At 37.5% G+C, this 25,242-nt stretch overlaps 1 protein-coding gene across 5 annotated transcripts in view; it reads left to right on the plus strand.

The window, feature by feature from the left end:
- Window positions 1–25,242, plus strand: part of RAP1GDS1 (Rap1 GTPase-GDP dissociation stimulator 1) — a 102,631-nt gene that overhangs the window by 63,110 nt on the left and 14,279 nt on the right. For 4 of the 5 annotated variants that reach the window (XM_087735691.1, XM_087735692.1, XM_087735696.1 and 1 more), the window contains 3 exons: window positions 13,779–13,925; window positions 21,983–22,111; window positions 24,525–24,650. In XM_087735691.1, coding sequence (XP_087591817.1) covers window positions 13,779–13,925; window positions 21,983–22,111; window positions 24,525–24,650 — 402 coding nt within the window. The remainder of the gene's footprint in view (window positions 1–13,778; window positions 13,926–21,982; window positions 22,112–24,524; window positions 24,651–25,242) is intronic. The other variant, XM_087735694.1, reaches the window with a different exon arrangement.

Raw genomic sequence — 25,242 nt, forward strand, 5'->3', positions numbered from 1 at the left:
CCAGAGTTGCTGCATGAAGGCAAGACCATTTCCACCTAAGTTCAGGAGGGGCTACTCCTGGAACATGGCTGCTGTGGAAAGGTAATTCATGGCTAGGTCCCAATGCTGGAAGAAAGGGGAATTACACACTTGCTGGCCAGAGACCGTACTGAACAGGTTCATCTCCTCACAGAGAACATGAAATGAAAACCTGTAGACTTACTGACAGATTTTCTTCTCTAAAAGTTTGAGGTACACATGCACAATGTTATTGTCTGGGTGCTCATCCGTGTTAGCCCCCTAAAATAATACTGAATCACCATTTGAGCGTGGAAGAAAATACAAAGAATTAAATGCATTTCATAAACAGTTAAAGAGGAAAAAATAGGTCAAATTTATCCCAAGCAGCCTTGAGAGCACCCTTTTTAAAGTATTTATGTTGTGAAGAGATCTGCTTTACGTGAGTCTCTGAACATCAAGAATACAGGCAAATATAATTGCAAAGCAGAGCAGAAGGAAGCTTTGTGAGTACTGATGAGGCTTCTAGTCTCCCAGCCTTCCTCTTGTATGCAGAAATGAAAGAAACAATTGAGGCAGCCAAAAAGATTTTAAGTCAGATGCAATGAATTTAACTAATCACAGCATGCAGACTGTTTAGTGCTGTCCTACAATTTAAGAACAGATACATTACTGTATGTTCCTGTACAGCCTGTAATTGTTCTACATGCTTTATCTAGTAAACGTCACATACACCTCAGCCCCCAAATTTTTGTCAAAGCAGAAAGTGCAAAGCAAAGAAATGGAGACGTGATCTCTCCTCCTCTCCCTCCTGCTTTCTCCCCCACTATATCTGCAGCCTGTACCAAGTACAGCTGCTTGTACTTCCGTATCCCCAGACAACGGATTCTTCAGCCTCACTCAGGGACAGAATTTTGCCTGAACTGTATTACTAGATGCAAAGCTCCTAGCCCACTCATTCCTTTTAACCATCACTTACGTTTTTTCACTTATAATCAAAGCTAATTTCTTAGGCATTGTCCAGTCAGAGCATAAGACCTATCCTTCTAGCTGCTTCACCAGTCTTTATCCACGAATCAAACTATAGCTACTTTTCTACTGTCTTTCTTTCCAGCCCCCCTGCCATTCTCCCCACTGCTGTTTCTTTAGTAAGTTAACAAACTTACTAAAGTAAGGGTTTACATTTAGGGCTATTGCAGATGTACAGATGTTACAGGCTAATAGGGCATACCTCCAAAACTCTTCTACGTTCCCCCTGCACCTTGGTTCCACATGCAACATGAAGATCTCATCTCCATTATTCAGGAAAGCTTATGTTTAACATAATATGGTTCTTACTACAAAAAGCAATGTCTTAAGTCAGAGCAGAATGGTTAATTCTGCTGTAGCTAAAGCCTAAAAATTATTTGCTACCATCAGCTCTGGCAGTTGCAATATTAAATTAAAGAACAGCATTATCCAAATTGCAGCTTGGGATTACTTCATGAGCAGCCTGATGGCTAGTATATGCCTCAGCTCTCTCTGCTGGCTTCTTTCCCAATAGACTGGGAAGACTCTGGTGACTTGAATCATGTGGCAGATTGAGTTGCTTGGGGGACAGGGAGACTGAGACCACAGTTTTCAAGTTAGGCCTACCTTCTTGCAAGACCCACATAAGAATGTGGGAGAAAGACAAAACCTGTCTGTAGCCGGGTCTGTGTCCTGCTCTGACACCCCACACACCAATGCAGTTTGTATAGATGAAAGATCAGACCAACTAGATAAATTTTAGTCAAGAATTTTAATGGAAGATGATGCTATATTAAAATAGTAGTATTTTTGTAGCAGGTTATAGCCTCACAGTATTTTTTATCATTAAGTTTGTGATGCACATGCTATCTTAATCTCAGTGATCTTTCCACAGGTAGTTAGTTACACACTTCAGTTTTGAACTGCTTGACAAACTGTTTTCCTGTGGTTTTATATAGCATTGAGCACACTATAGAAGCTACCATAATTATACTATAAAAGTGGTAATTATAAGAGGAAGTGAAAGGCTAGGATATTTAGAGCCTGATTCAGTAGCCATACAGACTAGAGCGAGTCATTCTGATTGACTTCAGCTGAGATTAGATTAGACTCTTACCCATTGGAAAATAATTCCTTCTTGCTGTTCAGAGCATCCACATATTCTGAAAGCTATCAAAGGGAAATAAGCTCTCCATATATCTTGAAAGGGAAGTGAAAAATTTCCCATTCTGCCTTTCCATAATATTCATATTAATGGTAGTGTTTAGAGACCTCCTTGGGGAATCTCAAAGCTATTGCTTTTTGGACCCATCCACAACCTTGTTTCTTCATGAAAGCACCAGCCTGGGTATGTGTTCTCAGCAACCATACTTCATGATATAAACAGCTATAGAATTGGAAAAAAACTAAAAACACCAACTCATTCTATAAAGGCTGTCCTCTGACAACTGCTTATCTACCTTTTTCTGCAGGAATTTACTGGATCCTTTTCTTATTTCCCAACCTGTACATTTCTTTGTTATCTACCCAGTCTTACTTGTATTGATGGCAAGACTGCTCGCTGAATTTCAGCAATGTGGCCTTTCACATAGACCCAGATCTCTCTTGATCCCAGCCGTAACACCAGACCATGAACATTATACTACTTCTTGTTAAAAAGACACTACATGTGCTATAAATTCTGTATAACCAGCTGCCCATCCTATAAGGATGTACAGACCTCTTGCAGAGATCTGCTAAGAAAGGCTAAGTAAGGCTAAGTACAAAAATAAGAAACTACTCAATTGTACAGTTACATACATCATCTCTCAGGAGATGAGGTTAATTTCAAGATCTAAAGCAGAAAACCAGACGCTTAAGAATTAAACATACTGGAAAGAAGTCAAATTCAGTTTTCTTCAGAAAATGGCATAACCTTTTTCAGTACCATATGGAAAACCAGCAGAATCCTAGAACACAACTGGTGTTGATAATGGCACACTACTGGCTAATCATTTTTATGAAGGTCACCCTGATTCATGCAGCTAGGCAGCATCTTACCACAATCTTTCACTTTTCATTGTACTAGATCCTACCAAATGCAAATGCCACCTACTAAGCTGTTTCCCAAGCAATACCATGAAATTGAGACCAGAGGCTTTAACTTGTTGCTTGAAAACTGATTGTTTATAACACCTTACAGAGGATTAAAATTCTGGTTTTTAATTGTACGGTAATGGTGTTTTACCTTGAGATCTGTCCTCTCTAAGGCATGTTGGAGTCTTAGAAAACTATTGCATTTTTAAGTCAGAAGTCCTTGATGATGCAGTATTTTTTCCAAGCCTCTGCAGCACAAGTATTGCATCAGCTAGAAACTAAGCATACCATATGCATGCCAACACATACTTTCACAGTAATATTTAGTGCTCATCAGCAATTAATCATGCATGTTCTTAGGAAGCTGTTAAACAATATTATTCTAATTTACTTATTTTATAGCTGGCCTAAATGGAATCAGAATGATGAGGAAATCTTCCTAGAGCATCAGAAAGAGCCATTCGAGAGATGATACAAAAAAATGAATTCTCATTCTCAGGCTATTACTCTTTAGAAAATTTACATTCTAAATATTAACTCTGTTGAAACAAGTGGCAAAATTCTCATGACTTAAGCCAAAACTTAGCAGAAGCCCACATGGCGGGAGAGGGGGATAAAAAGAACCAAAATCCAATTGCCATAGATTTGCAACTTTTCCCTTCTTTAAGATGAAGGTATGAGGCCTGATGTTCTGTTTGTTTTGAAGAGTATAGGTATGATAGGTCCTGCTTATTTTCTGCAGTGCAAAGATTTTTCCTTTTCCTGTTTTTTCCAGGAAGATTATTTGAATAAGCAGAATAAGTAGATCAGAATTTAGTCAGTACAGGCATAAAGAAAATAAAATCTAAGAAACAAAGCAGATTTTTTTCTGATTCCTTACTTTCTTCCCCTCCAGCATTTCATTCACAGTCTTTAAAGTCTATGTATTGCTTATATTCCAACAAGCTCAGAGACACCTGCTTAATTTACAGTCAACATAGAAGGCACAGGCAACAAGGAAATTTAGAAAAAAAAAAAAAAAAAAAAAAAGAGATGGAAGGTGTTTCCAGGGTCTTAAAGAAGGTCATGAGCAGACTTGGAAAGAAATCCTGCTTTATTCACTAGATCTTGCTGCTACCTTAAAAGCAAGTTAAGGATTCAAACTTTGCTTAAGGACTGAGCTATTTCTTCATAGTTCAAAGCTAAACAAAGTAGGAAAGGCAAAAACTTGGAATTCTCCTAATGTTTATGAAAACTAAAAAGAATTCCTTATCCGGAAGAAAAGCTTTTAGAATTTCAGTAATAATAAGTGAACAACACAAGATACGTAACTCACTCTTCTCCTTTCAATTCAACCTCCCTTTTCATGTCTTTTTCACTTTGCCTTTTAAGATATTTGAAATTGTTCATATTTATAGATAACTGCACAATCATGTGTTGTTTCTTTCAAGCTCCTCAGAAAACAAAGACATGGCCAAAGCGTCTAGCTTATTCTGCTTTATTTAGAAAAGTAGGCACTACCTGACTAGAAATGTCAACTGTCACTAAATCAGCAATGGTAGAAAACATCAACTGAATTACCATGGAAAACAGAAGAGAAAATCTGTTAGCATCTTCCTAAGCATTGCTTATGTATAATTGGGAAGTGTTTGGTTGGGGTTTTTTTTTTTGTTAAGCTTGCAGCCATCATTCTCCTTTTAACTTTGTGTTTTAATACAGCCTAATTATATAGTCATAGCTTCTTAAATAATAATGTAGGATGTAATTTTGTTGTACTCTCCGATCCACTTCTGTAGATTTTTGCAACACTGTGCGCCATGCATATATCGCATGGGCCAAGCCTTGTAATTGTTTACATGATAGCTACACAGACATCTGGTTTTATACAGCATTTCATGCAGTGCAATAACAGCATAGAGTTAACATACAACATGCAAACCACCTAAATTCAGTTACGTTTGTTGCGTTCGTGTATAATGAATACTGTGCAACTCTCCGAAACAGAAATTGGGCATTATTGGCAAAGAACTATATTAGTAAAATCTATCCCTTAATGCAGTGAAGCTCATGAATGTCCCAGCCAGGGGACCCGGACTCTGTTTTAGAGGGGTTTTATACCGTTTGTACAGTAATATAATCAAGAGACCGTGCCCACCAGAGGAAGTTGCAGCCTAAGTATTTGATAAAAGGCAGTGAGGAAAGAGTTAAGTAAAGCTACAGATAATAGCAAGGTGGTTAGCATTAGCAATAACAAAGCTGTGTTCCTATCACATGAGGTGTCAGCATGTATGAACAAATGGTCTTTGAGCCTCCTTGATCCTGAGACTGCAGTGTGTCTGGTTAGTTGTCCAGCCAGCAGAACAGCCTGAGGAGTCAGGGTGGATGCCTTGAATACCCTATCTACAACAGCATTCAGGTTTCCCTGAAAAAAGTCACTTACCTGAGAGAGTGTCCAGCTTATCACCCACATCTTGACACCACTTGGCCTCTTGAGTGCGGGCTGTTCTGCAGTCGTAGTGCATTGCTAGTTGCCCTCCAGTCAAATCGATGGGTTGCCTTCTGCTAAGGACATAAGATTTCCTAGAACAAAACACTTTGCTGGTCTTTCTTAGGCTGTATCCTACAGCCTTTCAGATACAAGAATTTTCTACAGGACAGCTCCTCCATGCAGGCTGCACACTAACAAGCAACAGCCCGCATGCTGCTGCTTGGCATTGCTTTAGAAGGCCAAGTCCGCTCACGTCCCCTAGGCTTCATGATTTGGGGCAAGGATAGCCCTGACCCCAAACCCAAGACTCACCCCAGCTTTTCCTAAATCCCAAGGCCACTTGTTACTTTCTCACTTCTCTGAATAATTTTCTTTCTTCCCAGGGCCTAGTAGGATGCACAAATATGCTTTATGGTGGGGTTTTTTTGTTTGGTTTAGTTTTTTGCTTCTTTGTCTTTTCCCAACCTACTCCAAATCCCCATGGGTTATACACTTTCTCAGACTGCTCCTCTGGCTGCTTTGGTGGAGACCCATGGCTCCTTCGAGCTCCTTCAGCCAGCAGTACCACTCTCAGACAACACCAGGCTAAGCCTCTTGCCAAGCTCCTTTCAGCAGCACAACGCCCCTGTTCTGCACCGGCATGTGACCATGCCGTGCTCAGTTCACACCCTTGTTCTTCAAGAGTTTGAAGCTGAGAGACAACATTGCACTCCAGGCCTGGGAATAAAAATTCTAAATTAATTGCTGTTTGCAGGTTTATTCTGATAATAGCATGAGATGCTATAAATACCTGTTTACCAGTGTAGAAAAACTGCCTGATGCTTTACCGTATAATTGGATTCCATGATTTATTTCATGCTGTATGAAATAATAAGCATAGGCTGGCTTCAGCTCTGACTTATTCTCTCATAAACCTAGAGTAATTTGTTTGACTGCAATGGAATTACTAAGGAGTTGCATAGAGTTATAAAATCAACTGAGGAATCTGCTGTAAGCATATTGCACACGGAAAGGAAGGCAGAGGGAAGTGCTACATTCAGCTTTGAGGGCCTTTAACTGACTTTTATATATCTAGTAGAACTTTTTCATACTGCTTGGCTTCTTTATTTTCAACTAGAATTCAGCATTGGAAATTACATTTTAAAACTAAAATCTCCTTGGAATCCAGAACAAGTCACCTGCCAATACTGAGACTAGGAGTATTTTATGTCTTGTTGCTGATAAAAACATTTCTGCTATTATATTGAAATCTCAGGTCCACTAGTAGAATTTGACTGGAAGTGAAGTATTGAAAAGTCTTGAACAGTAAACTCATCACTGTTCTTTTGTCTGAAATCAGAAACACATGATTTTTCTCATAGGTATCTGACATAAGAGAAATATGAAAAATAAGCAAATTTTATTGCATTTAAGTTGTGGAGTTGATTCTGGCTTGCATTTGACTGCTGCCTTAGCATAACATTAGGGAGATTGTGATACTGGCACATTTACCCGTCCCTTCAAACGTTCTGCCAAACTCCTGACTCTTTAGACAAAAGAAATCCCACAATACTCAGAAGAAATATTAGAGCTTGTTGGCAGTGATATCCTGTGGCAGTGATATCCACATTGAATATATCATAAGGAGTCTACCAAAAATGCCCCTAGATCTCCATTTGGATACAACATTTTTAAATTGTATTTGTTAGAATAAATCAGTTGCATAAGAGGGCCAGTACACTGCTGCATCAGTTGTTATTAGCCAGCAAATATGCTGGGGCAACAGTTTTGTCGAAGAAGATTAATGCTACATATTTTAAGTCCTTGAAAGCACTATTTTAAAAGACAGCCCTCTGTTAGCATTTCTAGTTTACTGTTTACATATTTACTATTTTAGGAATAAGTTCTCAAAGAATAACTTATGAGACAATACCCTCAATGCAGCTGGAGTTAAGGCTAAGGATAATTGCCAGCAATTTAAGATGAACTGATTACAAGACTGTTCTGTTTATCTCTGAAGCAAGCATGACTAATTCAAGATTATTTTTTCTTCATAAAGCAAAAATTTTAAGGCTATATTGATTGATTTTAATCAATAAGCAAATAAAACAAAACTGTACTTCTGGTAATCCGAGTCTTATAATTCCTGAAGGAATTAAATAAAGGGAAAGGAAATTTCAGTACAAGATAGGGCAATCCCAAAAAATATCTTTCAAATTATTAAACCATGAATCTCAAAATACAGTATTGCTGTGTCCTGTCCCTTGTAGACAAGTGCACAGAAGACATGGAAAAAGCAGCAAACAATAATAGTGCAATATAATTACATTAAGCTTACTTTCCTTGAAAAATTAAAATTAGTGCAGTGCTGCTCTGTGTTCTGTAACAGGGTTGTAGTCTGTAGTCGTGCCGTCAAAGAACTGACAGGGTCCAGAATCCAGTGATTTAAAAGCATACACAGATTCAAGATAAAAAGTAGGGTCAAGTGTTAAAACTGAATGACAGCATTGCATTAAAAGTTTTATCTTCACAGTGGTCAGACAGGAAAAAAAAATTCTAAACTCCCAGTTTATATAAGTGGCAGTGTTTTTCCTAATGTCTACATAGATAACGTGGTTTACACTAGCCAATGGTTTGCCCCTAACAGTGTTTTTTGAATATTTTCTCTTTCTATTTTCTTAATAAGAAGAGAGAAAACCTGTAAGCAGGACCTTTCTTCCTTTGGAGTTCTACTCCTGCTGTTTTTTCCCCACGCACGGTCATAATTTTCTGTATGTCACATCATAATTTCCTCTGCAGCAGCCAGTTTGATATCACAGAAGCTTAGGACTTCAGGTGAAAGAATAAGCAGCAGGAGCAGATGAATGCCTCAGTACAAAAACCATGCAAAGAGGACCTAATTAAAAAATAGAGAAAAATAAAAATAGAACATGTAGAAAGAACCCTTCCCTCCTCCACCTTGGGCTACTATAAATTAGTTCATCTTTAAAAAAATAATAATTTAAAAAAATGCTGTCCATAAAGCACTGGTCTAACCCTAAGAAATATTTTGGTCAAAAAGAATGCAGGATTGGAGCCAAATGCAATAAAGATGAAGCACTTAAAGTAAAATGGCAGTATGTCCATTAAATTGTTTGATCGTTACACCCAATTGCAGACTAAAAGAATTTTAAATACTATATTTTTTCCATGTCACCAAAAGCTGCTGCCTTGGCAGCTTGGTTTATGCAAATCAGCGACCTTGATCATACAAATCATCCTTTCCCTCACTAACTTGCACCATTTATACCAATGCAACTATTTACCCCAATAAACTTCTGTAGAACATGAATTGGAGAAAGGAGAATTCAGGTTTCCAGTTGCGAGACACAGCCAGAACATTTCAAAGTACAAATCTTAAATTTGAAACCCAAAATATAATTTTTTAAGAAATGCTGTCAAATAGTTTTCTAGCTGATTATCTGAGAAATGGTTATTTTTGAAGCCTACATATATAACAGACATTATAACAACATGGTAACTTGTGATTTTTGGTGCTTTTTAAAGGTTAAATCTATTTTATGCATTTTGAATCTGCAAACCAATATAGGGCCCCTGCTGAGAAATATTACATATAAAAGTGTATTGTAAAACACAAAATTCACATTTCAGAATTAAGATACAGTAACAAAGACTTAGCAGAGAACTCTTTGGAAAGCAGTGGCACATCACGACATAAAGATATGATAGGCAAAGGTAATACAGAGTGTTCATACCTTACCTTTTTTGTGAGAAAAAAAATGGACAATCTTTCAAACAACCATTCAGTACATCGCTATACTGAACATAATTTTCTATACTTTTACTTAGTCATTATTTAACTAGCTATGATGCCATCATCACCAGAATCATAGACACCTACCTAATTTTTACCAGCCTTTGGGTTTACTCACCGTATACACGCTTAAATAATGATGTGCATCTTTGCAGGACCAGGATAATTTCTGAAGTACAAATGACTTCTAAACTGTAGTTTAAATATTAGAGATGACGAAGAGAAAAGTTTGGAATAGTGGAGGAACCAGACCTCCACTATATATAAAAATATATTTTAAAACTTAATTAAAAATTGGGTGAAACACGAGTTTTTAGAACTGTCTGAAACTGTGCTGTTTTTTTCTTGTGAAGACACAGCTTTATATCCTAATAGAACATTAATAAGAAATGTTTTTGTCCCAATCTGTATGAGATGCATCAGCTTCTTTAATGTCACTTGGATTAGCAGAGCTTAAACTTTATGTTAAAGAAAGGGCCCAGTATGAAAACAACAAAGCTAGTTTAAGGTTTAGATTAAAGAGCACTAGGTGAGCTATTTGCAAAAATGTTTTCTGATATCTGCCTATACTATGGCACAGCCCTTTGCCTGATGTAACTATATTTCCAGAAATAATAACCTTACAGTGGTGACAAAAATCAAAGTATTGGTGCATGTATTTTAGAAATAACACATTGGCTGTATATAGCTTATGCTTTACATTGTTTTCATATTTCAAGCTGTCATTTTAATTCTTTTTTCCTGTTAACCTTTTATGACTTAGTGGTTTGTTTTAGGGTTTAGTAAACTGGGGAAGAAAACTCAAAGGAAAATTATGCAAACACATCTTGGGAAAAGCACACTGAAACTACTCTAAGTGCTGCATTTTAAAGACCTACCAATCATATGCACTGAAAAAATCTTGGTCTTTGACTTGGCCATCCATTGGAGCAGGCATCGCTGAGCCACGGGGCAATTTGACAAGACTTTGTTCATAGGGGGAACCTGAGCAGTCACAGTAATTTGATAATCCACATTAAAACGCAGTTTTGCATAAAACTCCTGTGAGCAACGCAGGATAGAAAAAGGGACTGTGCTAATTCTTAGAGATGGTTGCATTGCATTGGACTAAAGAACATTGCGGAAGTAATAACTCATTCTGCAATAAATCTTACTGTACATTTTGTAGGAAAAAAAAATGCCTCTAGTGTCTTAGGTTGTTGTCATTCTGGCATCTTTAAACAGTATTACATATACTTAAAAAAAAAAGCTTTACAACAGCATTGCCCTTTGTGAGCTGCAGTGAAGCATTTTTAAGCAGAAATGTGAATGCTTTCATTAAACTGTTCAATCACTGATCTCTTAGGAATAGCAAATGTTTATTTTAAAAGGTCACAGGAAAAAATTTCAACACAGCTTCTGGGAGACTGGACGCACGTTAAGTGTGGGATTTCATAAAGCTGAACTGCAAGGTAATAGTTAGATTGAGAACAAGACACGGCAACATGCTGTGGTCTTGTTTTGACTGTAAATGATTTGGAGTTTGGTGAGTATTCTTGTGTGCAAAATCTGTTTCTTAGCGACGGAGCAGGGAGAAGCGAGTTGGTAATAAGTACGTGGAGCATTCTGAGTCAGAAATACACTTTTTGCTTGGGAATGCAATGGGTTGTCATAGCCTGAGCTTGGAGTGGGTAGTCAGGACCTTCAGTATTTTCCTCCTATATCTGGTACAGGATTCTTTGTGGCCCTGCACTGATGAGCCGAGTTAATCCTCTTACGCATAAGAAGGCAGCATCAGGAGATCCTAATTATAGCACTAGCCCAGGTCTGCTCTTCACCCAGCTGCCTAGGGCAGAGAAGCAGCTATGCAGGGTGAGCTCTAGCATGGGAAAGAGGTAGAGCAACAAACTCAATTAAAGCATCGCTTTTACAAATCTCGCAGCCTATGTAGTCACGTCAAAGTCTGGCACTTATAGCCTGCCACCTACTTGGGAGGGATCCTGAAGTTCATTTTGCCCTAACTTTTTGAGTATACTATAGAGACAGAGAGACATTTCTTGGAGTCAGACTTGTTTCTGAATCTTTCTGGTTTACTTTTGCTGTCTGTACAGTGGAAGCTGATTATCTATCTACCTAACAAAAATATGGTGTGAATAAGAATTTTGTCGTGTATTTGAAGTGAGAGACTATTATGTACTTAAAGATACAGCAGGTTTTGGATATATAACTTCTTTGACAAACCAGAGAGAATGCAACTAAAAGGATATACGAGTTAGATTTTCATTTGTTGTAAGATACTATCACACAATTATTTTCAGTGGAGTTGTGCCAAATTCCATCCAGGTAAGGCACTGTTTTTTTGGTTTTTAACCCTTGCTTCCAAACCCTCACCTGATTCTGCCTTTATATTATTCTCTGCTTACATATTTTATATGCAGTTCCATATCAAGACATGGGAACAAGCTTGGCACCTGATTCTTACCTGAAGCTCAATTTTATCATTGTCTTAGTTTGTTGATTTCAATTGCATTATGGTAATTTGAGGACCACATTCAGTCCATCTGACCCAGAATCAGTGATTCAGTTTCATTTTGCACACCTGTTTTGACTCACAAAACAGGTGAGTCAAATACAAAGTCATGGTTTTGCATAACTTTTGTAATAACAAAGACGAGAAGAGAATACATAAAACAGGATGCTGGAATATTCCAGCCAAGTTTGTTTTTTTTTCTCTGCCGATTTGGTAAAATTAAGCACTGAATCTGAATATTGTCTTACTATATTTTGGTGTAGGACTTCCTTTCATTTCAGCATTATGCCTACATTTGTCACTGCATCAAGGATGTGAGAGATTTATTTCTTTTATATTTCTCCTTTTTTAATAGTCCTTCCTTGACACAGAATCTTATCTTGAATTTGTTTGACTGTAAACAAGATTCCAGTTTCTCGTTTTTCAAAATGGAATATACATACCTGCAGTGAAACACAGTCCCCTCATGTCCTGATCATGTCCAAGGTGGAGACAGTCATGGCAGTGACATTTTTCTCTGTTGCATGTATCTCAGTTATTCTGCAAAACACTTATTACTTCGGTAATAAATTTAATAGTTAATATCCACCAAGAATTACCCTTTTTCCTTCAGCTCCACTCAGCAAATTATCTGAAGTCCCTATATATACCGTGTGTGTGTGTGTGTGTGTGTGTGTGTGTATAGTAGGTGTATATATTACACTTATAATCCTATATATATATATATATAGTATGTAAGGGGTATATATGCCTCATAAATGGTATTAACAAGAATTGGAAGATTTAGAAACTTCTTTTTGCAGAGCTCCGGAACACTATAGTGGGATCATATTATAAACGTGGACAACCTTGGTTTTCATACCAAATACATTGCACAATGAGGAAAACTTGATAGCTTGACCTCCACGTATGATGGGGAGAGAGAGGAGTGATGAGAGAGTGGTGAATAACAAGGGGAAGAGGAGATTTGCTTTGGGGCCATTAAGGAATTAAGGGGAGGGGGGTTTTTCCTTACTTTGCAAAACTTTTGCTTTAGTGATTTTCCCCCCAAGGTTTTGTTTTCAACCAAATTTTCCAGTTGATTCCAACTGTAACTCACTTGGAAATCTCTCCTTTTGGAAGCCCTGGAATTTAGGCTATTGACTGTTGTCTGTTGCTGATTGCCTGCTGGGAAAGGAAGTGGCATTGTCGATTACTGTAATAGAAGGCCAATTTTTCCTTTATTCCTGCACTGATACATCAAATCTGATTTGTTATACAGAAAGAGTTCCATACAAAGATTATGGGGTGTTATTTACAAAACCTCAGAACATTGTAGTCTATTATAGATGCAGAGCAATTTTTTCTTTTAGCCATACAAAAAGAATCTGATAGTGGTATTAAATTTCAGGTATAGAAATAGAAAGAACATGCTGTGTGGCAGAGTGAGTGCATGAACAGAGTTTGTGACTGGGAACTAGTACCTCTGCTTTGTCCGTTTTATTCCCCATTTTGTTTTTAAGTAACCTAAGCAATTTATTTTCTGTATTTCATCTCGATCTGCGTAACGGCACGAGTAATTTACCTGGTCCACAAGGGTGTATGGACTAGGCTTTGTAAAGTGCTCAGAGCCTCCCTCTGGCAAAACCCCATGTATCTTCAGAATATCATTTATCGGCTCCAGCCGCTCTGCCTCAAATGCTGAACTTCTCTACAAAGGTATTAGTGCCAGGTGGTTAATCCCTTCTGATGTAGGTGTTTTCGCTTCCCTAGCTCTGTTGCACTAAAAGCTGGCCCTCAAGCATCTCTCTAGATGAATTTGACAACACTGGAGGAATGACTTCACTCTGTTTAAAAGCTTCATTTTGTATGATTACTGTTATGTTCGGGACTCTATGGTGGGTTTTGATTTCATTTTTTTTTTTTTAATGTAACTCTTTGTTTTACAGATGAGGGCAGGAACGCAGTTGACCATGCAGGTGGTGCACATATTGTAGTAGACCATATAAGGTCACTGTGCAGTAAAACAGATCCAGCCAGTGAGAAGCTCTTGACTGTCTTTTGTGGCATGCTGATGAACTATAGCAATGAGAATGGTAAACAACACCGAAAATTTGCTTTATGTCTACCAGGAGAACAACCCCATCAATAAAAGAAAAAAGATAAAAGTTAAAGTCAACTGTAGGTTTACATTGTGGATACTAACACTAAATTATTCTGAAAAGATCAAGTACCTCGATTTGCATATACAATTTTCTGTATAGGAAAAAACAAACTTACAGAAGTAAACTAGAAGGCTACATTAAGTCCCCTCTTTTTCATTTAGTATCAAACAACACCATGAGACTAATTTGTTGCAGGCATGCAGTGTTGTCTTGTTGATGATTTGGGGGTATATATGCCAAACAGTTTTCCTTAATCATTTTTCTCCTTGTGAAGTATATATAAAACCACATTACTTTCTTCTAAGATAAATGGGGAATAATTTATGTGTATGTTCAACACACTTCTGTGTCTACAAATTCTAAGTTTATGATGTTCTTTATCCCATTAAATGGAGATGCTTAGGGGCTGGGACAAAAACACAAGATAGTATCTTAAATGAGAAATCCTCGGCCGCTGAGGGTAAGAAAATAGTGTTCTACACTAGTTGTACAAACATACTGATATTTTAGTACCTAGTTTGCTTATGCATGCAAGCGTGGTAATATGCCAAAACATATTTTACAGCGTTTGCACATTTCCAATTTTTTCAAAATTTTAACCTGTAGGAAAATTGGGATAAATGAGGAAAGCTAAATAGAGGATGTTCTCCTGACTTGTAATGGCACAGATTGCAAATGTAGTTAGCTAATCACATTGTTTCTTCGATCATGCCCATTTCCTGAATTGTAGTGTTTTATCTTAGGAAGAAATAGCTTCTTTATTAGCTGCTCACCATTTCCTTAAAGTTACCACTTGCTGTAACTCACTTTCCAAACCTATGTCCCTAAAACTCTTCTGCTTTTCAGGATGGTCTACAGACTTAATTTTTTTTACCTTTACTGTATAAATTTTTAATCTGCTTTATCATATCTTCTAGCATAGTTTCCTTATGTGTTTTCTGTGCCATCTCTCTGGAGCTCTTACTCTTAGTCTTACTTATCCATCTCCAAATATCACTGTTGTATGTGTCTCATCTCTTTGTCTGGTTCTTACATTCTTTTTTCCTCCTCTTTTCCTGGTATTATCTAAGAATACTTGCTTACAGTACTTCTTCCTTCTTCTCCAAATAGCAGCTTTCTAGTTCCTTTATTTCATATATTTTTCAGGAACTGTTTTGCTTCATGTCTGCATGAGTGTCACATTTTATTACATTTCATAGCTTTAACTCCATATTGTCTTTATTTGTTAAAATATTTGGAGCAAATAGATATTCTCACCTCTAAGCTACCAGAATCCTCTGGATTAATTAAGACTAATGAGCATCCAGTATATTTGCTAGCTCAAGACAGACCAGTCCAAAAGCACTGTGTAGAGACACTGTATCAGTATTGCTTCAGTGACCAAGCTCCCAGCAGATCTTCCCTTGGAAAACTAATTATGAGATAAATCTCCCAAACAAGCAGCTTCTAAAGAGTTTAACTGTTATGAACATTGAATAAATGACTTCATTCCATCTAGTAAGATATCTTATTCTGATGCAGTCAATAAAACAGTTGTGTAGTTCAGTGACAGCTGGGAGGATTCACTAGCTGCTCTCTGCTCTGCTAAATGACATCTTTCATCTCGCATGAACTAACAAACTGACGCAATATTCACAGGAGCCACTGAAGCAATATCAGAAGTGAGAAATGCAGGAGTATTCCCAGCTCCTGGATCTGGGTGCACCCTACCAGCCTGTCCTACCACCACATCAGGGATGATTGCTGGGGGCTTACCAAACCCTCACTTTACCCCACATACTTGGTGGTCTCCGTGAAAAAGGACCTTTTGGTAGGGCCCCAGCTCCTGTTTGGCCCAGCACCCATGGGTATGCTGTGTAAGACTTGTGTCCTATAGTTTCATTGTGAATTTGCCCAGTGACTGGGGCAACCACTAAATTAAGCCCCAAATAATCTGCCAAATCAATATTAAAAAAATTAAGAAGTTAGAGGATTAAATTTTTAGAAGAAAACTCAGTGACCATACCTGCAGCATGTGCATGGAGAGACAGGTAGGTGGCCCGTCTTGCCAGTTTTGTTTTAAGAGCCACAAGTACAATTGGACCATAGTTGTGAACTGCTCTAAAAATATCACCTGTGGACCATCATAAATTTTCAGGACAACAGCCAATGTCAGATATGAGCCCAAGACAACCACTTACTTCCACGCATTGCAGCATCAGGTGGATAATATTCTGAGTAAATACTGACCTGTTAAACATGAAAATTCAGATTGTCCTGACAGTTAATTGTGCTCACACATTAGCGAATACCATTTTCAGGATTTACTTGCAAAGGCTTGATCCCATGTTACTTACGAAGATGATCAACGCTGCATTGGTTTTGCTGAAGGATGAGGAGTATGGGATTGCAGCCTAGAGTCCCAGATTGCTTTGTCAGTTATGGAAACAAATTGGACAAAAATAAAAGAAAAAATATTGGTAATGTAAGAAGAAAGTGTTTCAGTCTTTGAAATAGCACTTCTGCCTTCCCTTTCCTTGTTTCTGTAATCTTTTCCTGCTTAGCATGCTATGTTACAAAATTACAGGTGGGGACTTTGAAGATGTCTTTACTGCTTTTAATGACTCGCACTCTTTTAAGTTGCACTAGCTATCCAGATAAGGACGATTACAGCACATTTGGTTCTTAGTTGCATCTAATTATCTGTGAACACCCTAATATTTTCTAATCCTTAGCATTTTATGAGCAAAGAGTATATAAATTGTCTTATTTGATTCTAAACAGTTTGTCATTCCCAGTCAACTAATTGCCCTCTTTTTCCAATAGCTACTACTTTATTTTAATAGCTATCAGCTACCTTATTTTTTAACATGAGAGACTCATTCTTGAGTACTTCAAGTTTTTGAATTAGTGTAGGGATTTATCACACATGAGTTTTACAAAAATGGCAACTAAAGAGCAGTTACGAGTAATATTTTCTTTTCCTAAACAGAGCAAATTAACAGAGCATTCTTGTGTCTCATCCCAGTCCTGGACACTCAGCTTGCAATTATAACTCCATTCATAACACTGTTGTCTAAGCTTTAAAATTGAGATTCCTTTTACAAGGTTCTTGTGCCATCTGCTTGTGTTCAGGAATTATTTTTGCCTGCTGTCTCTCAGTTCTTCCTTTGCCTCCTTGGTATCTTATCATTTCATTAGTCACTACAACGTTAACAGAACAAACTCAGCTTTGGCATCTCTTGCAGTTCTTTTAAGCTGATAAAAAAGAAGTGTCGATTTTTAATTGTGTTGCTAGAAATCGGAGGGTTTTTCTGACGGGATGTATCCCTTTGCCTTCAGCCCAGATTATCTTGACCCTCTCTGTCATAAAGGTATTTTACTACCCAAATTCAGTCAGACACCAATAGCTCATCCCTGCTTTCCATTATTAGTTCTTAAAATGCCAAGTTGCAGGTATGGCTAGGAATGAAACAAACGGGTCACACGTTTGTGAATGTTTTTGCTCGTAGCTTAATCCCAAAAGAAGCAAGTCTTGACAAAAACCTATAATAATTCTTTCTTTGTCAAGCTATGCAAACTTTATTTGGGGTACAGAGCACCTGTGCTTAAAGCTGCTGTTTTGGCACCTTTCAGTGGGCTCAGTACGTTGTTGTGCTTCTCCCATTCTGAAGACTGTTATCATTACTTTATAGTCTCTGTGTAGCTATGAATCTGCGTAAGAGCAAGAGGCAAAGCAGGCTTGGATACAGTGAAAAACTTATAACTAATCTAATAAAACCAATAATCATATGCAAACACTCACGTAAAAGAGTTAGTGACATGAGTAGTTTATTCTGCAGATCTCATAATCCTGTGAGCCAAGACTATTTACAAGTTAATGGGATCAGTCTATAAGGTAGCTAATTGTCTCTTGAGATTTATAAAACAAACCATGAAAGCATTTTTAAAGAAATGCAGAAATTACAAAAGAACTAGGCCAATTGGCTTATTAGGTAGTCAATCTGGAGATCAGAACTTAAGTGGATATAGTATGCATGTGTTAAAGTATACACATATTTATATATGGGCATATATATGTAGATAAAAATAATCATGTTTATAGATTGCTTTCTCATCTCATTTCACGTTAAACTTCAGTCTGTCAAGGCTGTCTTTCCTTCAGTGCCTTTGTAAAATGTAACATTCTGATGTTAAATCATACAACTGCCAAGCCTTTCTTATTCTCACAAAACTCTTAGCGACTGGAATGAATGCTGGGGACTGATTTGCACTGTTTACCATCTGCAGAAGCTATGTAAATACACAAGAAATGAAAGGGAGATTTATGACACCATTATTATGGTCTAACAGCAATATTTCAGTAATGCTTCCTTCTAAGACTTACCTTTGTTAATTTTCATGCTTGCCGTGGTTTTTATTTCATTTACATCACAGCTAAAGATGTCTAGCGTGCTTTCAAGGCCTAAATGTACAAATGCAAAGTAACCTAAAGCATGTAAAAGCAGATAAAAAGTATGTTTCTTATGATAGCGAGATAATCAATACAATCACTTATATGATGATTTAACATAGATGTGGGGACTGCAAGCAGGTTTCTCTAGGGTACGAAATTATACCACCAATTTGTACAAAACAAATTTTCCTTTAGCATTATAATCACGGTTACTGATGAAACACAAAATGACTAGTTGTTTTCTGAAATTCTGTCCAAAATCATGAACTAGCCTAAATCAGCATTTTAAACTCAAATGCCCCCAATAAAGTTCTCAATTTGGGATATTCTCCCCAGATCTTACTTTTTGGAGTTTCCATGTGTGTCACCGAAGGACATGGAGCCATTGAAATTCAAGTTTTAGGTAGGTAATTCTTTGTGCTGGCGCATGTATTGATTGCCTTTTATCTGCCTGTATATGCATCTGTACAGCATCACTGTCAGTGCTTTTCACCCCAAGAGAACACAGAGGCATCTTACTAGTGCAACATGCGGTAGCAGTGTAAAATTTGAGGGAATTTCTTTTGTGGCTTTAAGTCATAAACTCCGAAGAGGCATTCAGTGCCTCCTGCTCGCTATGCATAAAGTTCTGCTTAGGAAGCTGGTAGGACTGCTGTTTCATCCTGAGACACGATGTTGCCTGGCTTTGTCGCTCACTTTAGTCCTGTGTCAGGCAACTGCCTGTAGGATGGATACGTGTCCCCTGAATTTGTCTCCTGCTCTAGTAGGGCCTTAACACTTCCTGCAATGGAAGGCTGCCATACGCAGTTATTCCAAGGTACCCAGTCTGCGGTCTTTCACAGGAGAGCCTGAGAACTGCTGTCAGTCCCTTCAGCTAAGACTGAACCACTTAGATGTTTTCAATTTCTCCGAACTGAAAAGTGCTGTAGGTCTGCATACCAGTGAGAAGCCTAATACTTTTAAACCTCTTAATAGACTTTGCTCTTGTATTTGCTAGAGAAAGAGCCTCCTGTTGGTGGTAATGACAGATGTAAATGACAAGTTCAGAATTTGTATGGCAAGCCCAGGCTTAAGCATAAACATAGCAAGTAGCTGCTGGCAGCCTTTTATTTTCAAAGATTTTGCCTCCTATGCAGCTTTGCAACTCACAGGGTTGTCCTGTCTGGCAGAGGAGAAAATTTATCCTTTTGCTTCCTCCGGTTAAGGCGTCAATATTTACCTTATTGGCAATTCTTGTAATCCCATTCCTACCACTGTAGACCATTCCTGTGCTCAGGTGCCATCCTTCTACTCCAGGGAAATGAGAGTGGTATGGAGTCAGGTATAATACCCGACTTCTGACCCAGTACAATTGTTCTTTCTTGGTATATTTTATTTTTCCTTTTTTCCTACTTGGGAATTCTAGAGGGCCTTTAATCAGTGCACTCCATGCTCTCTTGAACAACAATATATCCTTCTATTTGGCTCTTAAGATTCCTGTTTCCTTTCAAAGATAGATATGATTTCTCTTTTTCCACTCGTCTTCTCTGCACTTTTTATATATTTTTTATTAAGAAAGGGACAGCAGGAAAAAAACCCTGCTCAAAATAGAGAGTTTATGTTTCTGATGTCAGAACACTTTACCAAGTGAAGCCCATAGAAATTAATTGTCTCTTTGTCCATTACAGTTGGATAAAGTGATTTTAGAGTGACTAGTGCATAGCCTAGTAACAAAGCAATTTCTTTCCACATAATTTTCTATGGCATTTATGGTTTGTGTCTTTGTTCTCCTGCTCTCCACGACTACCATTTTTCCGTCAGAATTTTTAAGTGTCTGCAGGGGACAATCACAAACCGAGGACAAAAACAGATTATTTACCAGTAACTTGAGTTCTCCTACACAATCATTTTCTCCTCAGAACCATTCCAGCTCCCTCCCTCCCCAATTTTCCTATTCAGAGATAGATTTTTACAGTCAGTTTGGAATGAAGTAGGAGGGTATAGTAGTGACTCACACATCTGCCGGAGATAAAATGGCATTCAATGCATGCGCTAGTACAATTTGTACTTACCTGAAATTTGACAACTTCAACAGCTCTTTGATGTCTGACATGGCATTCTCATAAATTTCTCTAAAGACCATGAATCTGTGGAAGAGGTAACACCCCCCACCCCCCCCCAAAAAAAGGAAATTCAGTTACTGGTAAGTAATACAGTTTTATTAAAGATGTCAAGCCATAAGGATTCCTGCTTATCCCTAATAACCTGTAATAACCATGCCGTTTACTCACTTAGTGTGCCAAATTGATAATTATTATAAAAGTATTTTACACTGAATATAAACAAAATAAACATTCCAGAATCTTTTCGTAATTTTTATTATATGAAAGTTTCAAACACACTTGGCAGAATCTTGAAGGCAAAGAGTTTCCCAAGAGCATGAGATGATACTAAATTTGCTAGACTTAAGTTGTAATATGTTTTTATCTCCCTGTAAAAATCTGCAATTTTTATGGCTCTGACTCCACAGATATAAAAACTCCAACTGATTTCAGTTGCTCAGAATGCATTCCTAAAAAAAAAAAAAAAAAAAAAACCCAAACAAAAAACCAAACAGAATTCCCCTGCAGGTCTTGACCCAAAGCTAAATGAAGTAATAACAATTGTCTTGAATACACTGGGCTTTGGATTCTTGTCTTTTGAGTCTGTAACATTTAAACGTAAAGTGCTTAGAAACAAAAGGAAAAAAGATGCGTAGGAAAATTACTAAACAACATCTGATGTGTTCATGTCTGCTTCATTCTACTCAACTGTGAAACAATGTTTTTCTTCTTTGCTATGTTATAGGTAAAATGTGTAAGAGAAAATATCGTTATAAATAATCCTTTAAAACAATCATGTTTCTGCCTAACCATCAAAGCATCTTTCTATTTGCAGACATCTAGGAGCAATAACTTTCTTACTTGTAAATACTATAAACTTTCATCCTATGCAAGAAATTATCAGAATGGCTTCTAAGGACTTTTCTTAAACCTTCCATTTTTTTGTCTTTATTAAACTTCTTTTTTCTCAAGCTCCTCATAATCTACATTGTGACTTCCTGTGTTTATAAAACTTTTCATGTTTATTTCAGTGCCAGTTTATATTCATTCTAATTTTAATTTTCCAGTTTTGATCTTTAAGGGAAAACAGTATATAGGAACATGCTGTCAGATAAATAATTATTTCGCTGACGTAGTTTTGTTTGATTTCAGTCAGCTAGTCTCAGTGAGCTCAGAATCAAACCCAACATGTATTAGGAACCTGATAACCACAAAATTATCAGTAGCTGCGTAATCCACTATACCCTATGACCATATCAGGAGGGAGTATTTCTGGGAATACATCCCATTGCCAGGGGCAGGGGGAATTATCTCAAGTCTGGCCCAGATCCTAGTGTAGAAGAGTAGAGGAGACAGACATTTTAATGCTGCTTAGCCTAGAACTTGCTTTGTGTGAAAAATGCTTTTTTGGTTTAAAGAATAGTACTACAAACAGAAATGCTAACTCGCTGTTGTACTTTCTTTTTATGTAGATACCCTGCAGTCACAGCTTATCAATATGGGTGTTATTCCTACATTAGTGAAATTGTTGGGTATTCATTGCCAAAATGCAGCTCTGACAGAGATGTGCCTTGTTGCATTTGGCAATTTAGCAGAACTTGGTAAGTCCACAATATTAATCTCAAATTTACATCCAGTTTTCATAAAGTTAAGTCTTAAGACTAACAAAAGCCTTGCACTGATGCTTGTTCCATTCCTTTTGGTACATTCAAAATTTAAAGCAAGCAATTTCTGCTTATTGTCTCTAAAATATATAGTTGTCTTTTTCTTCCCCTTCAGTAACTGAAATTTATTTGGGTACTTAGTACAACCTTATGTTTTATGTTAACATTCTTCAATGCAACTAAGCACATTTTAAATCATCTAAACAGTATTTCCTGAGTGCTGCTACTTACTGTGAATTATTTATTAATAATATAAATAATGTATCCTGGTGTAGCTCCACAAAGTTATATCAGGATTAAATTTGGCTCATGGAAATCACTGAATGAAACTGAGACAGGCACAGTTCATAAATCTGCCTATACAATATCCTTTTAGGTGTAGAGTTTTAACGTGTTCTAGACTAAATACTTGCACGTATAAATCACGAATACTACTAAGCTGTAGATGCTATTTTTAGCAAGTTTAGTTACAACTTAATTTAAATTGAAGCTTGTGGTCCTGCTTTGATCCAATGTCTTTGCAGGTGGATTAGTTTTCATTGGAATTCCACAAAGTGTAAACCAACAGGTTGTTAGGGCCCGTGTTTTATTATCACTTGTGGTTTACATTGCTGTTGTTCTTTTGCTAACCTATTCAGTGAAATTTCAGTCTTATGAGGTTTTTTGCACTGTAGTACAAGAATATAGCAGTTACGATATCATCCTGTATTTCTAAGAAAATTCAGCAGTTCAAAATATGAAAAATCTATCTGTGAGTTTGTACTATTTGGTGGCCTGAAGTTATTCACAACTGTCCTAAGTTCATAGATTTCAAGGCCAGAGAGAATAACATGTTATCTAGTGTAGTCTGATCACACGCATAATACCTTTGCTTAAAGCAGACAAGTCTACTTCACAGAACAACAGAAAGAGCCATCAAAACAGCACTAAAGAAATGAGTAGATCAGAGATCTTCAAAATGGGCACCATGTATTGTGTCTGCACAGCAGAAAGTGTAATACGACTTGTATACTGGAAATTCTAGTGCTAAAATGCAACTAAAACCATAAGGATATTAAATATAATAAATGCTATCTTGACTGAGAACTACATTTCCTTTCCCTCTTTGGAAAGATCCAGCGTTGTCCAGTTGAGTAATAAGAACCACGGGAAAGAAGCTTAACGGCAGCTGCTTCCCTTCCTGTTCCCATACGCTGAAAAGATGCTCGTCCTTTAAGATTGGCACAAAATTAATTTAGCTTGTAATACTTTAATCTCCCTTAAGCAATAGCATAGTCAATCACATTGTAACTGTAATATTTTATTTTTGCCTTGTAAATTCAGGGAATTTTATTGTCAGGTTGTCATTTTTCATCACTTAAGAGACAACTGCATTCCACAGATCCCTTCAGAAGCATTATATGAAACTCTTACTCTATAACAAAGCAGGGCAAAAACCCAATAAAGAGAGATGGTTCTGCTTTTAAAAATACTGGCAAGGTCAAAAATCCACTTAGAATACACTAAGCAGTCATGCATATTGAGAGAAAACAATAATGGGATGTGCACAAAAGGGTCTAGGTCTGCAGTTCATGCTTTCCCCAGTCCTTGGGGTCAATTTTACATTAAAATAATCCCTAACCATCCATTAGAGCAGTAGCAAAGGTGCTGGAAGGTTTTCTAAGTACAGATGGCCCCCAGGAGGTGGCAACTGGAGAATGCAGAACACCAGCCCTACCACCCGCATCCCCTGCAGTACGGCCAGTGAGGAGGAGTAAGATACAGGCAATGGAGTAAGAGATGCTTTTGTTGAATCTGCATTTGAAGAACCATTATCTGCTGGCTAACCTCCTGGTAGCAAGCTAGCCCATCTGGAAAGCTGCTGGATGCTATCTGTGCAGCATGAAATGGCCTTCAACAGCCATGCACAGAAATGTCACCATCGTGAAACCTTGTAAATATTAAAGCGTTCAGTATGACTCTGCATCTCTCCCATAGAAAATGCAGTATATAATCTGTTAGTCTTCCTGTTAAGCTGAGGGGAATCAAAGACTTAATATATATTTTTGTAATGTTACTGTTTCTATAGCTACCTTTACAGTCTGTTGGGCAGAAACAGCCCCAACAGCCTTGATCGTATGTTTATATATTTTTAACAGCCTTAATCATAATTAATTCAGGTCAGTACATTTATCAAAGTGTTAGACATTTTTCTTTTCATTTAGTGACAAGCACGAGTCTATTGTTCTTGTCTGTGAAGAGCACTATTAGTCATCTTACTGAATAAACCTGGTAATAAAGAGAAAAAAATAGTCCTACCTTTTGATGCGGTTTGTTTACTTGATACTGAATTTTTTCTTTTGCTTCACAGAGTCAAGTAAAGAGCAGTTTGCCTACACAAACATTGCTGAAGAGCTTGTGAAACTGTTCAAGAAGCAAATAGAGCATGACAAAAAAGAGATGATTTTTGAAGTTTTGGCTCCCCTAGCAGAAAATGGTGAGAATTTGACTTTTTCTTCCTGTACTATTTTTTATTCATTCCCTTATATGTATTTTCGTATATTGGTGTTGTCTTCAGGGACTAAATGCAGAGTAACCGTAAACTTGGTTTAGAAGCCGCCAGGGTCGATCCTTGTGATGGCAGTTTCACAGGAAGTGAATAGGTCTTAATTGTCTGAGCATATGACAGGAGCCAACAAATTGTTGATTCCAATTCCACCTCTGATTCACTCTGTATATGGTTATGTTATATTTTATTTCCCTGTACCTGCAGTGGGAATAGCAAAAGCTGCTTTTTAGAGGGCATTACAATATCTGTCTGCAAAACGCTGGCTCAAGCGTTCCTAGTCCGTTACAGGACCAGGCCATCAGTCATTATGTCATTTCCTGGGATCACAGAAGCACTAGCAGTTCCATTTCCTATGGACGTATTTTTGCAAGGGCCATGTTAATTGCAGAGCTAAGAGCTGGTCGTTCTCTCCCTACTGTTCATTGAGAGATCGCATAAATTTAATTTGGGTGTTTGGTGGTGTATATTATGGTAGCTCCAGGAGACTTGAGTTTCATTCACTGCTCAAGCCAGAGGGGGA

The sequence above is a fragment of the Nipponia nippon genome, unplaced genomic scaffold, assembly GCF_047370975.1.
Source record: "Nipponia nippon isolate SJK-2023a ecotype South Korea unplaced genomic scaffold, ASM4737097v1 scaffold_6, whole genome shotgun sequence".
Classification (NCBI taxonomy): domain Eukaryota; kingdom Metazoa; phylum Chordata; class Aves; order Pelecaniformes; family Threskiornithidae; genus Nipponia; species Nipponia nippon.